Genomic DNA, 26367 nt, shown 5'->3' with positions numbered 1-26367 from the left:
GTGTATTCTTTTTTGCTCACGCTGATTGTTCTAAAGCTAAGCTTGATGCGCTGTTACATTAAGTACAGAAATCTGAACAAAAACATTTTGACACATGCATACTTTGGGTTCCTGTGAGTAGTAGAGCTGAATGATTGCATGATGAATGCGCAGTTCAGCACATTCTAACTGCGGTAAATAAGTGATTGTGCTTCTGGTTGAGTAAGTTGGTTATGTGAAATTAATTTTCCTTGCAGCAGTTGTTGAAACAGCCATTTTTATAAACAGGAATCCTTTTGCTTCATTATTATTGATTTCAGGATTAAATTACCTTGGGGGTAACAGCACCGGATAACATCTGACGCGTAATTCAGTAGTCAGAACGTCTTAAAACCATTTATTGACATCTTACGGAATTCTGTCACTGTCTACCAGAGATACGGTGATGCATATGTTCATGTCCACTAAAACTTATAGCGACGTGACTGCCAGTAAATATGTTGTTGCTTGTGAAAACTATTCAACCCAGATCTTTAGATGATTTCTTGTAAGAGGGGAACTTAGGATGGTTTCTAGTCATTCATTCCATTGATGGAAATTGGAAACTTCAATGGTTGCTTACGAAAACTGGGAAGTTCAGATGTTGCATATAGAAATGGTGAATTTTTGGTGCTTTCTCATTATAATTAAAACTTTCTGACCATCTCTTATGAAAATCGAGAATTTAATGAAATTTTAGATCATTGTTTGCGAGACGGTCTGTATGTCGTGATATGTGCAGATTTGTGATATCTGTTGCAGACGACACTGGAACGCCACGTGAATGGCCACTTCAACCAGAGTGAGGCTGGAAATGGGAGTGCCGGCGCACGTCGCAGCGTGGAGAGCGCCTCCAATAAGTTGTTCCGTCGGAACGGCAAGAAGCTCCGATATCGCCGACAGCCCTGGTCAGGTATGGTTGTCTGCTCTGGTTTCCACCATCAGTTGCTTTCCACTCAGTTGCATGTAAAATTGTTGCAGAATTGCACCATAATGGCTTAGTGAATTGTATATTTGTCGGCCATGTTGGGGAGTTCAGTAGCTGTTCCCTAAACCTTGCAGAAAAATAGTAGAAGGGACCTTCATTGTGCATACGGTATTTTCATCAATTTAAGTAGAAGCACCTTTCTGCGATTGAATCTTGCTGGCCCAGGACAGGGATCGGTGGACGGCTTTGGTTAACTTGATGATGGACCTTTGTGTTCCCTAAGCCATTTAGTTGGTTGGTTAGTTAGTTAGAAACACCTCTCAGTTCGTAAAATGTGATCCACACAAACACAATCTGTGGTCAGATACATTCCACTCACACACCTGATACATAAAACCTGTTCAGGCTGCAATTGCAAACAGCATGTGAAATTCAAGGTAACAGTATGTTGTAGTGGCAGCACTGATAAACCTTTGTGGCTCAGAAAAATTTGTATGTAACTTTCACTGTCAGGGGGGGGGGGATTTTCTTCTGGAAACTCATTGTGGACAGGTGTGGCTAAAATTTGCTTGGCAAGTTTCATTGTGTTTCTCCTGTGCCCAATTATATCAAAATCTGTCCACCTACAGATGTGTTGTTTAATACGTAATGTAATTAACGCTAATACACTGATTCAGCATATGTTGATATGACTTGCTTGTAGTGACTTTTAGAAAGTATCTCAGTTGTGTATCAAATCAAACTTAGACTTTGTTGTTCTTAGCGAGATCCGAGTTTATTCGGAGACTGTGATTGCTTGATTCTTGATGCTCTTTCTACTGCATAAGTTATATCATGTTGAATTGTGCAATGACTGCAAATTATGAATTTGAAAGCATGTAGAAAGAATTGGTTCTGGCCTATTTAAGGTTCTCACGTTTGCCCGGAGAGACTCGGTCAGACTACAAAAAGCTCGGTCGAGATACTGGTGTCTGGCCCTAGGTTCAAACACAGGACCTTCCTAATAAAAACAGGAGTAGCTGGCATGTGTGATACAAATTATGAATAATTTTGGGAAACATACGAATATCAAAATTTCTGTTAGACAGTGCAGGTCCGCAATCAGAGTCGGTGTTAGAAGTACATGATTAAATACGTATTCACAATAAAAATTGACTAAAATACCTGTCGTGCTGACCTGCAGCCCCATCTTAAAAAGTACTGTACCTGCCATCACCAAATTGCATGCTTCAAGGCTACAGAAGGACTTTGCCCCACTTACCCTGTCTAAGTTAACAGTACAGTGTTGCTACACTGCTTGAATGATCTCTGTCTCTCCTTCGAATATTAGTATATGACAGTTTAAAATGTGTACAAGCTTTTCAAAGACATTTCTGAACAACATAAACATTTCGGTAATATGTGTACGCATAAGTTGAAGAAAGAAGATACTGTAAGTAAATATTTAATTGTATTTTGTAACGTGGTCCAAGTCATGGCTCAAAAAATCCAAGTGTATATAATATAAGAACATATACTGTATTTTCTCATTAACTAAAAGAGATTAATTGAGATTTTTTTCTTAAAACTTCGAGTACATGCCATGTGATAATACCCACTGAATGTAAATTCGTAGCAGGGAATATTTGTACCCATGCAGTGAGGAATAATTTGAAATTTTAAATACAGGGAAAGATATTTTTATTTATTAAAATAATAAAATGGCATGGGTTGAAGTTAGAAGGCCCACAGAACATTGAACACCTCTGAGCTCTGCTGTTAGTGTTGCAGAGTCATGTGGTTTTTCCATGACCTTGAAACTTGTACTTTAGCGATGTCAGGTATCGGTTACGCAATTTAACGAGCAACAACTGTGGTAGGTAATACAGCGAAACCTGCTTAAGATGATACAGGTTAAGACATTCTCCTATCTTAAAGGTTAAAGTAATTTGATTCTAAAATGTTCCAATTTTATTCTTTCCCATTGAAAAGAATTTATCATCTAAATTTTGCGCAACAAATAAATGCCACTGAACTAATACAGTAGGGCACCGCTTATACAGCGGGTTAGGGACCAGACCCCCCGCCGTAAAGAAAACGATATGAAAGTCAAATGAATATCAGTAGTACACACATTGTGGCTGGTTTGATTTTCAATCCACACAACCAAAATTTTTTCCATGTCGGCAATAAGGCTATCTCTTCTTCTTATGACTTTGGAGTTCATTGGTGTGGCACTTTTAATTTCATTTAACACTTCCTCCTTAGCGTTCACGATGGCACTAACAATTTGGCGAGCTAGGCCTAGCTTACGTCCTATCTCGGGCATAGACATGCCTTGTTCACGAAGTTTAATCATATCTAACTTGGCATTTAAAGTAAGAGGCTTACGACTCCTCTTTTTATCGCTACTACCCTTAGACGCCATTGTAATTACACTGTAGTAACACAAAATTATTACGTAAATATACAGTTTGTAATAACTGGAAAATTGCCAGAAATACAGAGAGACGAGCGCAGAAAAGCTGTAAACAGACTGAATCAGCGACGAGAAAATGGCGCCGGACGCACTTCTCTGACTCGGCTGTTGAGCGCCGAAAAGCGGGGCCCGACTGTACTGTATTTTACCCACGTTATTATTTCTTTATGCAAGAACGTGTGTATTTTATTACTCACATGCATTCACCAATTTCAGATGTGCGGTGATGAGACGATACTCTGGCTTGGCCTCCGTGGTAAACACTTGGCAGACAGGGGTTACAGAGTGCAGCTTCCCCTACTTTTATTACCTTATTTACGTTTCACATTAGTGAAGTGTTCGTTTTAGAGATATTCATCATCACTATCTGCCTTAAAATTGTCTAAAGTAGTTTCTGAAACATTTAGGGCATATTTACTGGTAACTACAACGCAGCAGTCAGAATGTTATGAATCACGTTTCAGTAAGAATTATTGTAAAACGAAGCACACCAGATTTCCATTTTTACAGTACAGGACATTTAAATTTAAAGATTAGGTGCTAAGAAATTTAAACAGTATTTGCTAAAAAGAAATCTGCATAAAACTCGAAGATGACAAGTTACAGTTTGTAAGACTTTGATAATGAATCGTAATCACCGTCACACAGAAAGTAACATGTTGTTGGAAATGTGTTATGACAATGAACGTGTAGAGAAGCGTCATCAGAAGGAAAAGGTTCCTTAAAAGAATGAAGGAGGACATTGGTGAGTTTGCGTTGTAGAGTGGAATGATATAAAACTATCTAGCGTACGTTAATGGGAGCACATGGATTTACCCCTGTATAATGATTTTTAAGCTTCTGATGAGAGCCTTTCAAATTTGGGACAATTATGTGTCCCACTGAAGTCTCTATAGTGACTATCGCCCTAATGATGGCGGCGTCAGGGACCTATGAAACTACTACCAGACTGCACGGTGCAACAAACCAGATGACAGCCATCTTGAAACTACATATATTTGGTTAGAATGCTGTGGTTCCAGAACAAATGAGCATCCATCCCAGTGTAAACTCTGAACACCGTAATGGCAAATGGAAGCATCGTACTCTGACAGTCCGAAAAGAAGCATCCTCTGAGTTTTCTGAGGTGAAATTCATGTTGATTGAATGGCTCCAGAAAGTGTGTACTAAATAATTCTGTTAATGGCCCAGTTCTGAAAAAAGGGCAGAAGAAATTACCTTGAAACTGAATTGTATTTGGACTTGTCCGTAATTAAGTCCTCCTTGTGGGTAAATCACATTAATCAGGATACTTTTAAATATGTAATGTCCCTATAGCACAAAAACTTCACATTTTTATGAGGCTGCCTTGTTTGCTAGGACAAGAACATTTTGTCAAAGAACATGGAAATTCTCCTCTTCACTGACCGGTGTGCGACACATTCAAAAGATGTTTGAAACCTGAAAAGCACGAGAGCGGAGTTTTTCTTGTAAACGTCACCTCTGTGCTTCAAGCTGTGGCCAAGACATTATCGAGCCTGTAAAGCACAGATTTTGTGCAGAACTAGTTTTGAGATTTCTGTAGAGACAGAACTGAACTCCGGTCTGTGCTGCGTACTTGCAGTAACTCAGCCAGGAAACTTGTGGCTTTGAGAAGACCGTGTTCAGTGACACTGCAGTATGGCGATGTGAGATGAGGAAAGCAACAGCGATGTTCTTAAGATTCTACACATCAGGATTATCTTTCAAGAGTTTGATCTGCATGACCAGATGGATGTCAATGGCTGATGGAGAATTTTATGTCCAACTGTTGAAGACTGCAGACAAATCCCAGTTTGCTGTGAAGTAATTCACTGTTTGGAGAATTGCCGTCATTCTCCGAATGCAGCATTAGTGAAAATCCACTTTCTCTGTAATGAATTCATCGTTGCTTTTCATTGAGACGAGTATTTTAAGAAAGTGAACCTCGTTTCAAGTGGGGAAGCAATATAAATTAATTTTAAAACACCTGTCGGCTTGTTTGCCTGCTCTTAACCGTTGTTTGTTCTTTTTACAATGTGACACATTCACTGCCAGCATTTAAATTCAGGATTTAGTTTAAATGCCGGATGTTAAAGCCCATGAATAGGGTTTTGCATTGCCTGAAAATGAAAATAATATTTCATAAAAGAAAATAACGAAAAGTTTACACTACCTTTGGTCGGCTTTGGAAGTGCGGCGTCGTGAATAGCAGCCTTCAGGTCGCAGATTAATTCTGCGTTGAGCAGGAAGAATTCTTGTTTTCCTTCTGATGTTTTTAGCATACATTGCAACTTCATGGAGCATATTTATTACCTTTGGTTGTGGTAATACGAGTTTGTGGCTTTTCGTTTCTACTCGACAACATTTGGTCCTGGCTGGCGAGAGGGCAGACACGTCAAAGGTGCTGACAAAGTGCACTGTTGATCACAACACGTACACACATGACATGGATTTTGCTGACCATTAGCTTTTTTTTTATTACATCATAATACACAAGACAGCAAGTGGCCAAGAGAAGTGTTCTTTTATTTTCTGTGGGGTGCACTTTCATCATCCTCTTCATCTCAACAGAAGGTCAGACGTAACATTCCTGGGCCACGTAACAGACACGATTTGAGATACTAAGTGGTGATGATGTGACACAATTCAGTCTTTCTCTGATGATTCCAACATCTCGCCAAGAACTTCTTCTCATGCTAAGCCAGCACACAGCTTCACGTAATGACCGTTTAAACAACATCTAGGCGATCCTGGTATTAAGTAGTGGTTCGCTAAATTGGAGTTTCTCAGCACTGATTGTATTGAAACAGAGTGCCCTCGCCTTGGCAGTGAATGTGTTTAAAGACGGCTTCACTGTACTAAAAAAAATATTTAATTAAAATACGGTAATAGAAATATGGTGGTTGCGTATGTTTGCATTTTTGTGTGAAAGTATAAATTGTAAGAAATTAAGGAATGATGTCTTGGTACTTATATTGGTCTTAACCCTCCATTGGAATGTTCAACAAGTAAGTACATTACTAAGCAATGTATGACAATTTTGTAACATAATTTTGGGAGACTATAATTAATTAGTTAAACACTTTCAAATTTTTACACAGAATAAGCAAAATAATCTGTAATCTTTCACACCGATTTGCATTTTCTTCAATGACAGTACAAATGACTGTTGTAATCAGAGTCATTACTGGCAATCCAAGTTGTTTCAACAAGGAAATGTGAGTCCCGTACGTACTTGTTAACGTCGCGTAGTATGTTGCGTTTTTCTTCTAAGGAAATTACCTTTGTTTCCTTTTGCATTGCCATTATGCCTTGTCAGACGTGCAAATTGAAATGAAATAACTGTAGCGTATGCAGCAGACTCAGCTAACATATTAAATGACAATAACAGCTGACTTGAAAGAAGTCGCACATCAGAAACTAAAATGACACTTGCAAGATGGCGACTAACTCGCAGAGTAGTCGGTATCGCAAAAGGAAAGTTTGCGCTTCGCAGAGAAATGGTGTAACAGCTGGGAAATTCAAATAAGGTGGCACGTATTTTGTGGGAGCAAAACTATTGAACTGATAAAAATATAATAGGAATGGAGAAAAGATTGTGTAATTACGGAAAAGCACGCACACCAGGAATGTAAATATGAGGTTTTGCGATAATTATATTAAAACAACGGCGATCCGTTCGTCTGCCATAACGTAATAGACGGGACTGATCGAAGAACAGCGCTGATCTGAAATTTGGCAGTGCGTGTTCATGACAGTAGCGCAAACTGCGGCCCTGGCACAGCCAGCAGTGCCCTCTTTTCGTGTTCCTTCTTTGGGTTTTATTGCATCTTGAACAGTTTTCCAAACCATGACTTAACCTCCAGTACTACCAACATTGAGACACTATGCTGAGTCTTGACCTGACCTCACTGTGTGCTTGCTGTTTAGGTTGACTCGCCTTTGCGTCAAGATCAAGATTGTTCTGTGTTCATGCATTTTGCAGTTGAAGTTGGTTACAAGTTACTGGAGCTCGGTCAATGTCCAGGCTGTATCTGTGTTACCCCACAAGCAAATGTGGCTGTAATCTGCCAGATTCTGATAATGTGCGTAGTCTGTTCCCTGCATCCTCATTTGCCTTCAGTGATGTTCTCAAGGCATGTTGATCTCAGAAAATCAAAACATCATAAATGTACGGTGCTTTAGCTTCGAGAGCTTATGCTGAGAGAGAGAAAGGTGTACCTGTGTAGTTGATGCTGGGGGGAACTTGCAGTAAAATTAGACACTCCAAAACCTTGTAACCATCTTAAATGATGACTTCGTGTTACCCTACATAACGGAACAACTTCAGCATATTAAGTTCAGTGTCAAGTGAATGCGAAGAAAGAATGGGAAGAGAGATCTCCCTCAGTTTCCAGATCTTCCAGAATAACACACTGAGATATAAGCTGTACAACTTTATAAATTTAAATGAAAGCTGTATAAATTACGATGGCAACGGGGTGGAGTGTGGCACAGCGCAGAAATATTGTTTTATGTTATTTTGAGAAGCAGATGACGACACTTGTATGTATTGAAAAGAAAATGCTTAATGAGATTGAACAGGTTCTTTAAATTCCTTGTTTTTAACAATTCAAGTTACAATGGACAGCATGCAATATCTGTTTATATTGCCTGAAATTATTACGCCCAGTCTGGTGTAGCCCATTTGTAATGCAGACCTTGGATTGTTTCAGCGCGCATGTTCGACTATTTTGACGCAGGGATCATGGAAGGACTGCAGCATCGCCTGGTGAACATGACCGAAGTGCAGACTCACGGCAACGTTGGATCTGCAGCTGGCAACGCCGTTTCACTTCACAGTAAGGTATGATATCTCCCATACCAGTGTGAGACTCTTGGTGAAGGGGCGTACATTTTGGCATAATTCACGATCACGATACAACGCTTTAAGCATTTGCTGTATCACCGGAAGTACAGGTGTTGGGTTACTAACTTTTATAGCATGGCAGCTTGGTGCTGAACCCTGATACAGGGCTTCGGCAGAGTGGAGAAAGTCGCGGGAGCGTTGGGCCGGCAGGCGGTCCGACCGACGTCGTCTTTCAAGCAGAATGGGTCGAGTTTTGCATAGAAAAGTCCGTGATCTAATATACTTAATTTTGTTGCAGCTATGAAGCTGAGAGTTGGGTTCAGGAATACAAGAATGCACTTGAAAAAACCTGATGCTCATTAGGAAACTATTCAAAATTGGATGATTGGAAAAAAAAAATTAAATATTGAACAAACCGAAATTTGGAAGAAAAAAAACCCTATTCATTCATCTCCAAAATTGTCCCTTCTTTATCTGTGCTTATATAATTTGAACTCTGTCTTAAATTAATAATAATGTTGGCATTTCCTTCAAATTAATAGACGTGCATTCTTGTGCTGCTGAATTTCAGTGTCTCGCCAGACCATTTCTGCAGTCTTTAAGTTAGGATGGTGTGGAGCAACGTGCATGAGTTACGTTCTCTTAAATGACTTCGTTGATCAGAAGCAGGTGACAGTGCAGGTGTTGGTGTTTCATGTACAAAATAAGCACATTTGTGTTTGTTACAAAAAAAATGCAACATTTTGAGTTTTACACAGTTGTAAAAAGTACAGGAATTTCAGTCATAGTAACATTGTCATGTTTTGTCATTGAAAGTGAGTGTACTTGCCGCTGTGTAATCTGAAGCTTTTACGGCGACTAAGTGCGATGAATTTTTCTCCAGCTACCGGCAGTGCCGGGCATTTGAATGTTTTGAGAACCGTGTGCGTCCATGTCCTCAGGGTATTCGGTGTTTTTTTGTCTGTTGGACGACGTGACGCTGTTGGTAGCCCGGGAAGAATCCGTTGCACTTGCCACATGTTAGAATTTTTCCTTGTTCCTCATTACTGAGCTGAGACAGCAGTGCCCGACAATTCCCCTTATCAGCTAAGAACTCGTCATTTGTGAGCAGATTAGTGTTAAGAGGAAGGACTGTATTATGCCCTCACATAAGCACAGCCCAGGAGTTACTGGCATCCTGAAGTGGAGGTACAGGGGACGCTCTCTCCAGGGTACTCTCGCGTGCTCGTCGGAGGGTTTTAGTGCTGAGTTGCCATGCTGTAACAGTCCTGTTTGCCCATCATATTCCCCACTATTGCGATTGTCCCACTCAAGGTCTCAACTTAACTGAAGGAATCTGTCACACAAGTGCCTGTGCCTTTACAGTATTTCTCAACACTGGTTATGCTCATTGCAGGGTTTCCTCTCTGTTGTGTGTGTAATCCCCGTTTGTCGCTCAGCGTGACAGCCTACCTTTGATAATCTGTGTCTCTTACTGTAAATTGGGTTTTGCAATCCACCAAAACTGTGTTTCAAATCTAAAACTTCTTGACAATGGTGAAGATTCAATTGAATAAAAATTTTCTTGGATATTATCCATCGTCTAGAAAATATAAAACGTAAAACTACGTTTCGGAGATGGGACTCTATCTCCGTCTTCAGGTTCCTACACAGTTGGGCCCACGATGGATAATATCCAAGAAACTTTTTATTCAAAGCTGTGTTTCCTCGTATAAACACACTTTACTTGGTTCCTGGTATAATTATATGTAGTAGGGGGCATTTCATTAAAACGCGGCTCTGACTGCTGCAGTATTTGTAAGTTTTGATGATGTCGGTATAACAAGGCAAACGAGTTGTTACTTAGTTTGTCGGTGTTCATCATGTTCGAGCATGAGCAAGGTATAGCTGGACGCATCCATATCTGTTGCGTTTATACTATGGGGTAGGCAAATGTCACTTTCGGACATATTGTTGCTTAACAGCGACCTTCGGTCATATTGGAAGAATGACCTTTGGCACAGCATTGATCTAGGATCACATTAGTGCAACAGTGGCCTGCGTGATGTGGCATGAAGAACGCCTTTTGAATGTTTGTGTACTCCAAGGTGAACATTTTTCCATTCTTCTTATTCTTGGGAAGAACTCGTGTCCACCGCCTTCTTGAAGATGCACATTTCTGTGTTTTCTTATGTGTTACAGCTATTTCTCTTTAACGCCATAGTGGTGTTCGTGGAGAACGCTGTGTAATGGAAAAATTGTTATAGTAGCCGTTGGTTCGATTGGAATTAATAGGTTAGGGGTGAAGAGGTCTGATTTACCGTCGTGAAATTGATTTTCTATAGTAGTTAGTCATATCAATTTGAACTTTTTACTTTTCTGTAAGTTTTCATACCTGCATTTATGATTTTATTCTCAGAAATTCTTTACTTGGATCATGTTCCATCCAGCATGCATTACAGGAGAAGTAACTATACTTCTTTTGTGAGGATGTGCGTTACTAAATGCTTCATGAACAGCAGCATACGGTTCTGATGGAAAGTAATGTTCGAGAATGAACGCCTTTTGCTTTTCACCCGCACAGCTTCTGCGTAGCTGGCATGAGGTGGCGCCTAGCAACCAAGGGGGCCATGACTTGGATAGAGCCTATTACATGAGTCTTGATCTACTCCTGATTTTATTTTTGTACTGTAGTACATGACTGCTGAGAAAACGATACTTTTTAAAATCAACGCGAGCGTCCAAAATCAGCTGCAGTGATATCGAAGCAGTTGAAGAGTTACATACCTAGGCAGAAAAGCTGCAAGAGATGGTGGGGCTGCGGGGAGCGTATTCGGAAAGCCGGCGCAGCACTCGTCCAACTGCGCCCAGTGTGGAGAGCCAGGGAGATCACCAAAACTACCAAACTTCGAATTTTCATAACAGATGTGAAAGCTGTTATTCTGTGGCTGAGAAAACCTGGAAAGGCGCCTCTGATTTCACTAATAGAACCCAAGTCTTCATTAACATGTGCTTGAGAAGAATCTTCCGCATTATTTGGCCAGATGTAATTTCTAACAAAGAACAAATGAAGAACCGGTTGCGTTCCAAATTAAACGCAGGACATGGAGATGGATCGGGTACACGCTACAAAAGATACAAGATGCTATCGAGAAGCAAGCGCAGTACCGGATCAGTGGAAGTGAGGAAGATAAAAAATGAATTGGCAGACAAGTGAGGAGGAAGAGGCGAAGGGAGGGAGGAGACAGCTGAGAGCCTTAACAAGGAACAGAACCCATTCGGGCTGCTTCGTGGAGACTGTGCTCTGGAAAGGACTAACAGAAAAGACTGGCTGTTGACTTGTATTTTAAATTGTAAACTCTGTACGTATGATACGTCACCCACTTTTCCACTCTTTTATTTGTGCATGCTCATTTTCTCAGCATGCATAATGCTAGATTATATTATATTATATTATATTTTATTTTATTTGATGTTCTCATGGTAGTAAAGATGTCAGTTGTTTTTCTGGGTTGTGATGCCGTGTGGACTCGTAGGTAGGGCCAACTGATTCAGAGAACCAGACTGTCTCCAACTCAGGGTGAAAATCTCCGGAGTGTTGGTACCTGCCTAGATGTACGCATGGTGTCACAACCCATAAAAACAACACTGACGTAGGTTAAAAGGAGTGGCCGTTAACAGCCCTCGTGCTGTAACTGATACTTTTTTGTTAAATGATGAGCAGTTTAATTTTCTTCAGTTCCTCCATGTCTTGACACGCATATCAGATGTACGCTGTTTTATTCAGATAGTTTCTTCAGGGATTCATGGCAGTCCCGTACTATCTTTGAGGTGATCGAATAATTTTCAAGTATTTTTTTCGCAGCTTGTCCGTCTAGTAGAATATAGACGTTGCTATTTTCATATCTTGTATTTATATTATTGATTATAATGCCTCTATGGCATTACCTTCTGCCTGGCATACAGCGGTGTATTATTCAGGGCCTGAGCAAAGTCTTTTCGTAGTGCCATGTCCGTACGCCTCTACGCAACTGGTGTCATCCTATGCCAGCTCTCTTTAATGGTATTTTGGATCTGCTGGCTTTCTGTCGGTGAGTTATCGTTCTTTTTATTCTCTTGCTGTGAGTTATGATGTACTGGCTGCTTTTGCGAGTCAGTTCTCATGGCCGTTATGTGCTGAGACAGTAAGAAACTCCTATATGAAGTGATAACCCAACTTGAGCGTTGTTGTGCTCCGGAAGTAGATGCTGCTTTCAGCTAGCAGTATACTAATTCCTCGCTGAAGTCTTGGGAAATAAATAATAAAGTAACCAAGGCAAAATAATGCATGTGTAAGTCCTGTAAATGGAATTAATTAGTTGATGTAAAGGAGACTGCAGGGCAAAACACTTGCACGAGCTCCACATAGACCGTCGTAGTTCATGGCAGTGTTGCAAAGTAAACAGGTGGCAGATGTGTTAAGTTTATCCTTCCCAAGACATTTATCCGTACAAATTTTGTATGCACTTCATGCTGCTCTACATTTAGCCAATCATATCTTATTGTGTATTTCGTGCACCAGGTGATGGCACGACGTGTGCAGCCAGATGGACGGATGCAGGTTTTGGTGCGCTGGTATCCTGAAGACATGTGAGTACAGACATAAGTAGTTGGTACCGTCTGACGCACGCGTCTGACAAGGAACGTGTTAGCCAACTTGCAGTCTGCTTACAGTTTGCCGGATGAGTGGGTGGCAGAGACGGAGGCCCAGAGTAGCCGCAGCGTGCCGATACCGAGCCTTTCTGCCGCTGCCATGACGACGCTCCAAGGCGTCCTGTTTGTGCCTGGGAGGAACAAGCAGCGTCGGAAACCCGCGAAGTCCACGTGATGACCGGACTGTCATTAGCAGGCTTACGTAACAGGAAAACTTGGGTAAGAGAAAAACTATAGCAAATAAACATGTAGGGAATGTAGGTGGGCACACCTGCCAAAAAACCAAGACAAATGTGAAAGGATAATATTAATCTATTCCATCCTAATACTGAGCCTGATTTATGGCACAGTAAAAGGCCAAAGCAGTTGCGGTCTTTTTCAGATGGTCTTAACCCCAATGTTACTCAATTTTTTGATCATTATGTCCGGGATATCCCACTCTATACAATTCACAAATTATTTTATTGTTCAATAGTGAATAAGAGGTTTTCTACTCTTTGCCTAATCCAAAGCCAGAAATGATATAAGCATATAACTTCATTATTCCAATCATTTATGATCTGAAGATTTCTGTCTTCTGGGTTGTTGCGCTGTGTAGTCTGGTAGATGTCCACCAACGTTTCAGAGGTCCATGCTGCCTCCGTCATCAGGGCGATGAATGAAACGTTTTCCATTGGTAATCATGCCAGTGGCTCTGTGTTTCTGCTGTCAGATCTTGTGCCATCTTTTTGGTTTCCTAATACTGTGCAGAAGTGCCATGTTTATTGACAGTACTCTTGCATCTCGTCGTTTCTTCAGAATAGGGAAGTGGTTTGAATTTAATCTTCTCTGACATCTGCAATTCCAGATGATGTCTCTAACAGTCTGGTAAAAATATCGCAGCTCTTCTGATCCCCCCCCCCCTCTCTCTCACCCCGACACACAATTTAATTAAATATTATTATCTTGAGTAAGAGAAACATTCCATCACTTTGTTCGTAATGCGATTACATTTAAGACTATGCCCGCTTGTGCGCAGGTGGAACACCGTATTATACCACATGGAATCATAAGCCAGAATACCGCTGTCAACGTCTTCACTTCAGTGAGAACCACAAATCTCAGGCCAATTTTTGTAGTTTCTCATTGTGCCATATTTAGGACCTGTGGTGTGCGACGGTAATATTTAAGCAAAATTGGTCAGTAAGTGAAGGGCTCAGATTTTATTTCTGGCTTCCCCCCCCCCCACCACCACCGCATCTATAAGGGCTGTGGATTCTACGCAGCCTCACGCAGTTACGTAATCGTCCTTGTGTTCTGTTTGCAGAGTTTCACTCCGGCAAGAGACAAGAGAAGAAGATGCACGTACCAAAGTGGACTGGACAGACATTTCTAAGAAAGACGTGGAATTCAGTATTTCAGTTCCCTCTCCTACTTCTGAAACATGTTTGAGCTAGGCCTAGTTCATAGGACGAGCTGTTGAGTGTTAGTTTGTGTATAGGTCTGGTTAAGCTGAGTAGAATAATATGGCGAAGGAATCTGATTTTCCTCCAAAGCAATCAGCCTAAGACCACACTGCCAAATCGTGTGACCGCGTATGTATATACATATATATATATATAGAGAGAGAGAGTGAGAGAGACTTTTTTTAACATTTCCTTCATTGGCCAGACTGTGTGTGCGTGCGTGCATGTTATAGTTTCTTCCTGAACCGCATGCCTTGCGCACATTTAGCGCGCGCACTTCTTGTACATATGGTATGAGACATTTAAGTTGAAGGAAATGGTATAGCGATTTATAATTTTTTTTTTTTTAACCTCATAATTGATTATTTATGACATGGTGAATATAACAGTGTCAGGTTTTAAGGTGAAAAGAAATATGAGCCAAAAATACTAGACACGTGTAACGATCACTGCCATTCTGAACTGCCGCTGTCTGTGTGTTTGTCATTCAGTTATTCGTGTTTGTTTGTAACGGAACACCAGGCAGACTTAGCATAGTTGGAAGGGAATACTTCTTGTTTTCCCTTCTGTTGTTTATGTTGTCACTTTACTGCACTGTGCCATAATTTATTAACTTTAGTGGATTTGCATAAGAAAATCAAAACAACGGCTCAACTTCCCTGATCTCCGTAATTTAGGACCGAGGAAGGCCCGATTCAGCGCGCTCAACGTATGTTGTTTGTATTTGCCTTTAACTCTAAAACTGGGGAATTGTTCGCGTAGCGTGACGTCAAAACAGAAGAATCGACGGAAGAGTCGTTTGTCGAGACGAGATGCCCTACCTTGGCGTTGCCATCATTCATACTATTGCTTGAGGTTCTTGATGCACAGTTGTTGTTTTTTTTTCATCTCTGAAGTCTGTGGTACCAAAAATAAAGATAGGGAAATTTGTACGGTCTCTGCCTGAAACATTCCTTGATGGGTGGCAACCCTCGATTCTTTTGGTTCACATTTTAGTAATAATTACCAGTAAGAAAAGCATGCAGTGTGTCGGTGTGGCTACACTGCTTCTGCCCTGATCGTGGCATATTCAAAACAGCGTGTTCCCTTCCTGCATTTACTGGTGTATGGGTTGTACATAGCGTCGGTACTGCCACTACAATTAGTACTACTACTGATAACAGCTGTTAACTGCTGTAATGGATGACCAGGTCATTCATTTTACATTTGTTTTTGTTTGTTCACGATCTCTAATGACATGCCACCTCATCTGCATTTCATAAATTGTGTTACTGCTGCCATCTGGAGGTTGCAAGTGGAGTGACTTACTGACTATGAATGAACGGGTGTGTCGCAAAGACGGCGGTGGGCAAACATGTTATAAGGAGCCTGCTTTGAGCTCTCTGTTGAATGATTCGGAAGCAGGAGAGCTTGGCAGGGGACACTGGGACGTTCAGTACGAACTCATGGGAAAATCAGGGATACTTTAAAGTGATTTTAAATTTTAAATTCGATAGTTTTCTAACTACATGCTACTACTGTGAGATATATTTTTTGCCAAGACTGAAAATGCAAGTTCCCCTGCCCCAGTCATAGTATGGACCCGAGCAGCAAGGATGATGACCGCGGTGCAGCCGGACCGCGTCTTTGCTCCGCACCCGTCTCTACTCTCGTGCCTTCGTGATTTACTTGTACATAATGTGTCGTGTAGCGGACATATCCAAACCCACCTGAGCAGACTGTTATTTGACCCGGGCTTTCTGGTATCCGTGCTGTATGTATGTATGTATGTATGTACTTGTATATTTGTATAGAGGAGTATCAACTAATTTATTTATATAAAGAGTAGGACCTAAGACTGTATTTTACTACTTAAGAGAGAAAAGTTGTCAGTATTAGTTGTTTAGAGACGTGCATGTGCTTTGAATGTCGGTAGAGCAGGTCCCTAATCGTTTTACAAGTCGCTCGGATGAAAGCCGGAAAGCCCGGCCGTGAGCGGCCGCGTGCCGTTACGTCGTCAAGTATGGGATTGCCGTGTTTGTGACCCCTTTCCACTCCATTTCTGTCGGTGGTCCACACTGTGCACGCTCTCACAAGAGATGGCACGGCTACACGCGAGAATGTCGGATTTATCCCACTGCCAAATTAATTAGTGGACGGTGTCAAAGGTGGGAGTGGAAAGGGTCCAGTATCGTTCTCTGAGCTTGTCATGTGCATTGAAGGCGGGTTTCTCTGTCTGTGTAAATGTTACCTTTCACAACAGCCGAGTGATGGCGACAAACAGAACGATCTGTTTCGAGATGTTGCGGCACGCTGTGTGGCAGCTCGACATTTGAACAGTCATTGTTTTCAAGGGTGGAGAAAGCACAATTCCACTTATTTTATGCATTTGTGAGAGAAATCCACTGCGTTGTGTTCTATCAAAACATTTCAGAAACTTTTTTACGTTTTTTTTATTTAAGTTTGTAGGTGTGTAGTCAGGATATGTAGTTCTAGTGAAAACAAGGGAAATTTGCTGTAAATGAGTTGTTTATCCTTTTAATTATAAACAAATTTATTTCATTTTTAAAGTAATTTTTTTTGAACTGCTGTAACAAAATCTACCTCAGTTACTTTAAGGTTTGACCACCATGGTTTGTTCCGTTCCCACCTGCACAAGCATGTGCTGCTACCTGCCCACCTGCCTGCCAATTGCTACACTTCGAGGAACAGACTGGAAATGGTGGCATTTCACGATAATATTGTGTATAGATTACTTCATTTTCTTTTTAATATTATTATTTGTGTGTGTGTGTCTGTCAGAGGGTGGGTGCTGTTAAATATCAAGAATGAATGTTCAACTGTTATTTAAAGAAATATAATGCTGTAATGAGGAATGGTGCTCATTTTATCTTCCCGCCGCCGTCTGGCAACGATGCCGTCCGCTACGAGGCGTCGAATTACTGCGGTTACGTTGATGTGACGAAACCGCAGACAGTACGTGATTAAGTGCTAAATAAAACGTTTCAAAATTTTCTCACGCTGAACTGCGTTGTTGCCAACGGTGTCTTCCCCATCTCCTAGGCGCGTCCTCCGACAAAGCCCGCAGGTATGTCACAAAAATTAAATGATAGAAAGCATACCATGGTGCATCAGCCTCGGAAGAAGAAAATGGTGTCGCGTCGATAGTACGCCGTTTTCTTGCGTGGATGAATGATCCAGAATTATTTCTTGAATCCTTTCCAAACTGAAATGAGTGTTTGTGTGTGTATAATACATGCTCTGTCAATTTTGTTTGGTCTCGGTCTAGCACCATGTGGACCTGTAGGTAGATACGAGCACCTTCATCTTCGGGGCTCATCAACATTGACATTCACTGCCATGGGATCCTCAAATAAATATTCTGGGTTCTCAGTGATGATCCATTATGTAATTTTCAGGTGGGTCTGAAATCATCCAGGATGCCCCAGGAGGAAAGGTCATTCTAAGCAAAAAAGTGTGTTTGTACATGTGTCATATGTATATATATATATATATATATCAGTGCCGGGTTGGCGAGAATCCTGATCCACAAATTAGCCACTCGGAGGGAGACACTGAAGTATTGGAGGCGGCTGGCTGCTTCTGGTTCAGTGCCGATGTCTGACTGGCTAGCATTTGAATAATGCCGTAGCCAATCACAAACCACCCTCTGCTTCCAGATAACTGCACCTTGAGTATCCTAGAACTCTGATCTAAAAGTTCATGACGATGGCGAGTTATTTAAATAAAAAGTCCTTCGGATATTTTCCATCGCCTAAAATAATACACAGTTTCAATTTTATTGTGTATTTTATTATTGTAGACGATGGAAAATATCAAGGGACTTTTTATTCAAATATCCTAGAACTGTTCCAGATGGCAGTCATGATGTCTGATTCACCTAAACATTGAAATTAATGCCAGGTAATCAAGGCCATTTATTTGACTGGGGCCACAAATGAGTTCAGTGGAAAAATGAATGAACAGCTTAATGTGCGCTTACTTTGAGATACAGGTAGATGAACACTTTTTTCATAGCCCAATATATCTGCAGAAAGTGCATAATTAGAAGCTTGGTACATCTGTATGTTACCACCTTAACAAGAGAAATTTATCTCCAGTGATTTTTTGCAAGGGCACGTAAACCGTGATGTGGGCTCCTTAGTTCTCTGCCACTGTTGCATCTTGCCCACAAAAGCATTGGAAGGGAAATGGAATCCCCTAGAAGTTACCAATATTATGGCAAAACAAATGTACCCTTAGGCATTATAAACAATCCTGATATAGTGCCATTCCATTTTGTTTGTGGCAGAATATTCACTTGAAATGTACTGTGCTTTAACAAATAGAACCTACTCAGGTAAGAAACCACTTCTCATTACCCAAAAACTAAACAAGCCATTCAAAAACATTACAATAAAAATTATGTTCCTTAAATTTTTACAATGCTTTGTGATGTAAATATATTCATTGCAAATGTAATAATGTAGTTATTTATCTGTGGTTAAAGTTATTTGCAGACTTGAAGAAGTGTGGTCTCTGTATTGAGGTTAATGAAAGATCTTCGTACAGAGAAGAGTTCCGGGCAATCACTTAATATGCATTTTCATTTGGCTGATTATCGATATGTTGTACTGTTTGCACCCACTGAATGAATTTTTCGATATTATTATTATTGTAATCATCAAAATTATTCTTGTTTTAGAATACCTCAGCACTGATGCGATTGTTGGGGGCATTTTATAATGTTGCATTTACGAAATAAACTCGCTTCACTTGTAGACCAGGATTAAGCACTTACACTATCCACTTCTGTGTGTCCTTAATAACGAATTATATCTCACTTTTACGTACAGCTGTCTTTAGAATCATTACCCTACACCGTATTTAATTGCGTCCAATAGTCGACATCAACCTTTCTTACATAACCTCTATGGTTCTGTTGAGAAGCGATGTGCCTGGTCCCCCCTCCTTTCGACATCTCAGGCTGCAATTTGGCGGGGCAGTGGCCAGCAATCCTGCTTGGTATTCGAGGGGTCCCAGGTTCGAATTTCAAATCTGTCCATGATTAATTGAATAAGCAAAGGGCAAAACAAATTATAACAATAATAAGACACAATGAAATATTTTGTGTTTTATATGCTCTTTGGTCCACTAATATCTTATTTCCGTGGCCAACTTGGGTTGCCATGCAGACTGACGTTTCATGATATCCCCATATCAGATTATTGCGTCAAATGAATATAATATATTAACAAAGTATTCGTCACCTTAGATTCTACAAGTTGTATCTAGAATATTCCGTGATTTGCTGAACGTTTCTTGACCATAAGGCTGTATTACGTGCAGTGGCAAGTCTGATGGGACCTGTACTCGATACGTATTTTCGTCAAAATCCATTCAGTGTCATCGTCGTTGTTACCATGTACGTAGTACAAAATACTCAAGGCTACATTTTGGTTCGTCCAGTTATCTTGGTTGGGACCCAGCATCTGGCTGCGACTGTACTGCCGATTCAATGTGCAGCAGACAACGGAAAAAAAAAGTCCATGCAGTTTGATCCCTGCTCTGCGAGGGGTGGACGAACTTTTCAGGAGACGGAAGCTACTTCTGAAGATTGCAAGGTTTTGCAATGTAATCCACGTTATTATGGAATCCTCCATACCTCGAGGGGCCGTAGTGGGCGCATGCGTGAAATTACTATTGTCACACAAATTCTGTATTATGGGACTCTTCACAGGGGGTTCTTGTTACGGTAGTTTTGGTGGGCGGGTCAGACCTTTCGAAAACACATTTCATAATTTCGCTGAAGAGGAAACACTTGAATTACGAAGAAGGGTGGATCAATTATATAAAAACGTATCTTCGAGAAACAGGTTGTGTGGGGGTGCAATTGTGTTGGCAAAGTCTGTCTTTTTGATCAGTAGCGTGACATGCAATAATGAAAGAACAAACCTTTTGTTTTACTAAATACTTTTTATTTAAACAGAGTGATGCGCATGCGCATTCCGCACGGTATCGATTTCGAGGTCAGGACGGGCCCAACTTGCGTTGCAAGTTCCAATGCCCGCTGAGGGGCCGGCGATCTATAGACGTGTGGCCCCGTAGTGCGCATGACAGCAGTGACCGAACAGTCTTGATCTGAGCCGTGAGAGAAGTGGACGTGTGTTTGTGCTTGTCTCTACTAGCTGTCGTTCATCTGTCAGAGGTATGCTCTCGTCACACAGCAATCAATACTGCTCTGCGTTTGAGGTTCGAACCTAGGACACAGGGAGGTCAGCAGTTTTGATGCCGATGGGTCCTCTCGCGAGACCGGTTTATTTGCGAATTGCCACATTCCAGGTGAAGTTACGTGGTTCAGTGCTCAGTGCAAGTGTGCCTTTTTTGCGGACCACAACACCGGTCGAATGGGGGAGAGTGTTGCACTTTGGGGTAAATGTAAATTTGTTCTTCCCACGAAAAGTTTATGGGGCGTGGAAATGAGGCTCCATGTATTCTAGGCCGTGGCGCTAGGTGGCTGTGAGTGATGCGCCATATCCCTGGCCGTAACCAGTCTGACATGTAAATGCCCCGGGCCCGTTGCTAGCGTCAGATGTCCACCATCACACATCTCTGTAACCATCTGTGGACAGATTCTGCTTGTAGCAGTTGATAAAAAAGTCCTGTCATTGTTATATGAGATTCTGGGCAGTCTAGAACAATGTGGCGTGGAAATAGTTTTATGCTTGCGGGTACAAAAGTCATGGCGACGGACGCCTTGTTCGTAATTGTATTTTAAGCACAGTTTTTGCACCCTAAATCATTGGCCGACTGCAATTACCATGGACTGGAGATCACCGTCGGGACGTATTGACGTTAAAGGGGCGACGTGGAGGCATGCAGACTCTCTGTCGTGACATCTGTGAATTAGTTAAGGTTATGTTTTTTGGTGATTGAAATATTTCGCTGTGGCAGCCTGTGTTTTTCTATGTGAGGCGCGCGAAACCTGTCGTGCAGTTTGGTGCGTTACCCGTTTGTGCTGTTGGATTTACGTAGAAGCTGTAGGTCTGGTATCAAAGAATTGAGAAATTTTTATTACATTATCTCAAAGACCGTAATTACTTTTTAAGAAATTACATAACTTAAAAGTGCCATCTTACTGGTGGCTAGTTCAATTATTAGTCTTTCCTTGCGTCTTAGTCACAGATGATAGATAACATGTTTTAGAAAAAAATCACTGATATATATTTTCTTATTATCGTTTCCCCGTTTGAAAAGAGTAATTTTAAATTTGTTTTGGTGGCTAATGCGAAAACCTTTTTGTGTTGGAAATCGATACTAATTGTTTCGATTACTGCGAGTCGTGGGAATGCTTATCGGAACGGAAAAGATTTCAATAAACGCAGAGAAGCAAATCGAAATTCAGGCACTTGTGATCGACTACAATTAATGAAATTAAGTTAATAATTAAATTGAACGTGGAATACGCTTATGCTTTATTTTGGCCGCAGAGCTTTTGATAAAGCCGGCCGCAGTGGCCACGCGGTCTGAGGCACAGGCCTCGTGGTTCGAGTCCCGCTCGAGGCTTGGATGTTTGTCCGCGTCTTCCAGTGTTTGTATACGTAGAGGCCTTGCAGATAGGGCTGATCGCTCATGCAAGGAGTCCTACCATTGTCCGAACAGATCACTAAAATGAATAAATACAAACCTCGACACCTACGGATAAAATAGAAAGAAAGAAAGAAAGCTTTTGATAACTGTTTATTTCATGTTTAACCACGTCCAGCGGGTAATTCGTGGTCTGTTGGTACTCATTTTTGGCATGAATTTTGATGTTTTAAGAAATAAAAATATATGTTTCCGTTCAGTGTGAAAGCTCCACGTATTATTGTTGGTGCTGAATCACACTCCTTCGCTGCGTTATCTCCGGATGAGGAAATTACGTGCAAGAGGTTGATTAATTCGAAATCCGTCATTACTGTCTGTGTGAGAAATGAAGAGGTTTGCTTAATTCAAAGAATTCTGATGCGCACGCAAACCATCCGGTACGTTGAAAATACAAAATGGCGCGCTGATCGTTGCGAAGTGTTCGTCATTTGTTATCGTGGGTGCGTTTGTGCCCCTGTGAGTGCAGTCCAGGAAGGCGAGTGCCAGGCTTCGTGCAGCTTTCTCTCCGCGTTGCGTAAGTCAGATAACGCATCAGTGGCGTATACCGGTCCCGCCAGCGTAATAGTCGCAGGTATGAAAGTGTCTGGCCTGTTTTGGAATCGTAATATCTCTCGAATTTGTTTCGATCCGTAGTAAAACTTTATTCTACGAGGCGTGAGGAGTATTTGTGTTGCTGATGTTGTGACTGTACCAAACACGAGACTTTTGCACGATAGTTATTAATTTATTTTCATGTAACTTATGCGACGAACTGGTTTGCCATTCAAGTTGTGGTTATGTTGGTTCATTTCATAAACATAAGACAGAAACAAAACGAAAAGTTTACTAAATTCCTGAAATTCTGTCGTGTTCTCAAGTGACACAGATGTAAGATCGTGGAGATTTGATGATAAAATGTCTCTGTGTGGATTTTGCTTTCTGAAAGCCAGGAGGCCATGGTTTATTTTATAATTTTCTCTGATGTTTTTAATCTCAGTGGTGGCTCCCACCTCGTTTTTCTGAAAGAAAATGCAAAACAAAAATTGTAAATTATAATACTTTTTTGTATCTTCAGATACAAGTTTTTGGGTTCCAGCCTCAGTGACGTCGTAACTAATAATTTTTTTAGTGAGTTGCCACGTATTTCCTCAAAATTGATACCACATATTTGTGTATAAAAGTGTCCTTAAGAAGGATGAAGGGGGCGGGGGGGGGGGGGGGGGGCAAACCACTTCACAATGAACGGGTGAAGATGTTGAATGTTTATTTACCTCCCTGGCTGGATGTAATGTAATTTTATTCTCGTTGTGTTGGCACCTACGACTCTCGCGGAGAGATTCTCATGGGCTTACTCTCCTCACACCCCCCTCCTGAACCCCCGGGTACAAACTACCAGCTCGGGCGAGGCACTTCTTGGACGTAGCAAACATCGAGTAGGAACCGTCAGCTTACTTATACTTAGACTGCGGTAATATTGGTGTTAATTTATAAAACGGAGGGGGCTGCTTCGAGTAACCTGATTGTGGAGCCGCCACTGGTTAATGCTCTTCGTTCGCCACTAACAAACGAAGCTGAGCCACGCGCCTGTTGTGTTCCCTTCTCCTGGGTGTCCGACGACGTCATGAACAAATAATAAAATTTATGATTTATGTTCCTGAGCTGCAGAAACACGCGGACCAGCCATCTTGGTAACTTTCTTTCCTAGAACTGACAAAGAGCGCGGATTTTATTGGCTATGGGAAGATAAAATCCTAACTAGGCAATGTTCGATTGTTGTGCAGTATTCATATTCAAGTCCATTTTGCATGTTGCAGTTTTTTTCCGCACGTTGGTATTTACAGAGTACTGAGGCAGTCGCAAGGTTTGTAACACTGCGAAAATGAAGATGGGACTTTTTTTCTTTCGCCTTTTCGCTCTCCTTTGTTTCTCTCATACGATAGATCGATAATGTAACACTCGAAACTTTAATCGAGAACAGGCGTCGTTTTAACATCTTTTCACTTTCACGGACGTCTGAATAGTCGATGAATGTTTGAATAGATCGGTCGGACGTTTCATATTTTGTTTTAAGGCGTCACCCAGTCCACTCCAGGTCGTGATGTGTCGGTAGAGAAGCTTCCTGGAACACGGTCGAGATTCGAAGGTGGTTATCTAGCACAGACCCACGAAAGGATAATCATTGTTTTTTGCAAAAGAAAGCCTGTGGTGTACTTATTACCAAAAGAGTAATTTACAGTTTCATTGTTGGTCTGACTGAAGGCCGACTGCAATTTCTCCAAAAGTCCGCAGTTTCAAAGAAAAAATGACGACGGGTTTCAGTTGTGTTTTGTTTGGCGATAGCTTTGTAGAGGTCGCTGTAACCGGTCTCAGTCCGTACCCAGGCCTGCCAAATGTAAGGCCTTTTCCCGCGTTATGTGCGACACTCTGACCATTTCCTCGAATTATACACGACCAAATTCCCTCCACATTTACTGAAATTGAAGTTTGTAGTAACTATTTTTGTACCGCTGTTTAACATTTCCTTCGGTCAATTAAAGTGTAAACGTGTTTCAATTGAATCCACATTTGTGTGTGCTTTTGGGGGAAAATAGAGGAGCTCAAAATCTTGCAATCAGTAAATAAAAGAAAGTGTGCTTTTTAACTTTTGTATAACAACATTCTCTGTTGTTCCTTACAAGGTTCAGGCCCATTAGACCCTGTCAAGTTGCACAAACTGTTTGAATGATCTCCTTCCCCGATCTTCCCAAAATCTCGCCTTCTTCTAGCTGTAATCTGGCATCCGGTGAACATGATTTTTAACTCCGTATAAATTTCTTATGTCGTGCCTTCAGTGTCCCATTAGTTTCATTATCTTTTCCTCAAATTCCGTCTGACCAAAATTTTTGAAAACTTTGGACGTGTTAACGTAATTCCAACATTTCGTTCGAGTGCATGGAACACGCCACATCTAAATATCAATTCTTTACCACGTATTGTTAACAAGCGTCCCACGTGCACAGAATTACCTCCTCCAGACAAACCGGCTGTACGCTTACCTTCGGTTGTCTTCGGCGAAACTCGTGTTGGGTCCGAACGATCCTCGAGACGGACCGGAATCAGACATGCGCAGTGCTGTCTCCTGAGATGATGCATGCAGTTTCGTGACAATTATGGAGTTGCCAGTAAGACAATTGCCGGCAAATATGCACCACTCGATGGAAGTACGCGATGAAACAAATTGAAATGGCACTCCAAGTTTTAACAACGCAAACCCCACAAATTTGAAGCCTCAAGTTCTGAGGAAAATCGGTAATCGAGAGGTTAAATCAACTGTTGAGTTATTCCAATATTCCACGACACTGACACGAGAGACGTTTCGCGCATCCGCCGTCTTTTGTTGAATTATTTGATTTTCCACGGTGACGTACAATGGCGCTAGTGTCGTTGAATGTGGAGGGAATTGAGAAGCTCGACTTTCGACATGAACTTCGGTCAGCTGTGTACCAGCCTTGTTTTTTTTTATCCACGTTGGTTATTTAACGACTGTCTGTCGTTAAATAAAGGTGTCGACAATTAACTTTTGTACGTGAAAAGCGCGAAATGTATCGAGCAGCGGCCTCTGGTCGAAACTGCGGAAATTTTGAGTACGAAGTAGAGAATGGAATTGATCTTTTGTAATTTTCGCAAGACGAGAAGCTTCGATAACGCAAGAAGTTTGTTTGTGATATTGGAGAAGACGCGGATTATTTACGAGGCTGGGAGACACGACTTTGACTGAAGTGGAACCAGTCCGATAACGGGCTTTCGTATTAACGTCGTTGAACGTTCGGGTTCTTATCATAATCACACCGACTCTTTGTGACATGACAGCGTTGTTTTACGAGAATGCAGCCAGTCGTCTCGCTGTGGTGTTTTAACATCGCTGTTTTAATTACCTCCGAAGTGATCGTGAAAAGTGTTCAGTCGGCATTCGATGTGTTTCCGGTTTCTTTATCGAATTTCTGTCACATCAATTAGTAATCATATTTCCTTCTCCACCCAGAAGAAGTTGGTGCCAGGTTCCATGCATGGTTTGGTTCTGCGTCTCGGTTCCATAGTAAGTTGATGATCTCGACTTGTCAGAACAGGCTTTGGTGTAGTATACTTGTCTGCAGATATTAAAATAGGTTGTGTGCACAACCAGTCGTGATATTTCCCTATCTAGAGCTCCACGTGTCATCAAATTCACGCCACATCATCATCATCATCATCAGTAAACACAACCGTTTTATAATAAGCACCGAACGTAAGTCTGACGGTATGTCCGGTCTCCAAACATGAAGGAATATTATTACGTCATCCAACTCCGTTTTACGCATAATTTCCTTCCGGTAATAATATCACGAATTATTTTTGAAAAATCATATTTTCCAGG

At 41.3% G+C, this 26367-nt stretch overlaps 2 protein-coding genes and 1 long non-coding RNA gene across 10 annotated transcripts in view; 2 read left to right on the top strand and 1 right to left on the bottom strand.

Moving 5' to 3' along the window:
- Nucleotides 1-17224, top strand: part of jing (AE binding protein 2 jing) — a 51770-nt gene extending 34546 nt beyond the window's left edge. The window contains exons 4-8 of the mRNA XM_087357454.1: nucleotides 781-931; nucleotides 8120-8250; nucleotides 12794-12861; nucleotides 12946-13143; nucleotides 14231-17224. Coding sequence (XP_087213580.1) covers nucleotides 781-931; nucleotides 8120-8250; nucleotides 12794-12861; nucleotides 12946-13099 — 504 coding nt within the window. The 3' untranslated portion in view covers nucleotides 13100-13143; nucleotides 14231-17224. The remainder of the gene's footprint in view (nucleotides 1-780; nucleotides 932-8119; nucleotides 8251-12793; nucleotides 12862-12945; nucleotides 13144-14230) is intronic.
- LOC147872436 (uncharacterized) lies at nucleotides 15240-25336 on the bottom strand. Its single transcript, XR_015537455.1, has 2 exons — nucleotides 25010-25336; nucleotides 15240-22993 (listed from the first exon to the last, which is right to left on the bottom strand). It is a non-coding gene; the product is annotated as an uncharacterized LOC147872436 (long non-coding RNA).
- Nucleotides 20451-26367, top strand: part of Prosap (SH3 and multiple ankyrin repeat domains prosap) — a 94684-nt gene continuing 88767 nt past the window's right edge. For 7 of the 8 annotated variants that reach the window (XM_087357453.1, XM_087357449.1, XM_087357446.1 and 4 more), the window contains exon 1: nucleotides 20451-20556. The gene's annotated coding sequence lies outside the window, so the exon portion shown is untranslated. Of the gene's footprint in view, nucleotides 20557-20668; nucleotides 20691-26367 lie in introns of those variants that run through there. The other variant, XM_087357444.1, reaches the window with a different exon arrangement.

Source organism: Zootermopsis nevadensis, unplaced genomic scaffold (genome assembly GCF_977971745.1).
Source record: "Zootermopsis nevadensis isolate Lab colony 2312 unplaced genomic scaffold, Znev_1.0 Znev_ptg000028l, whole genome shotgun sequence".
Classification (NCBI taxonomy): domain Eukaryota; kingdom Metazoa; phylum Arthropoda; class Insecta; order Blattodea; family Termopsidae; genus Zootermopsis; species Zootermopsis nevadensis.
This window is presented reverse-complemented; position numbering and strand designations above follow the sequence as displayed.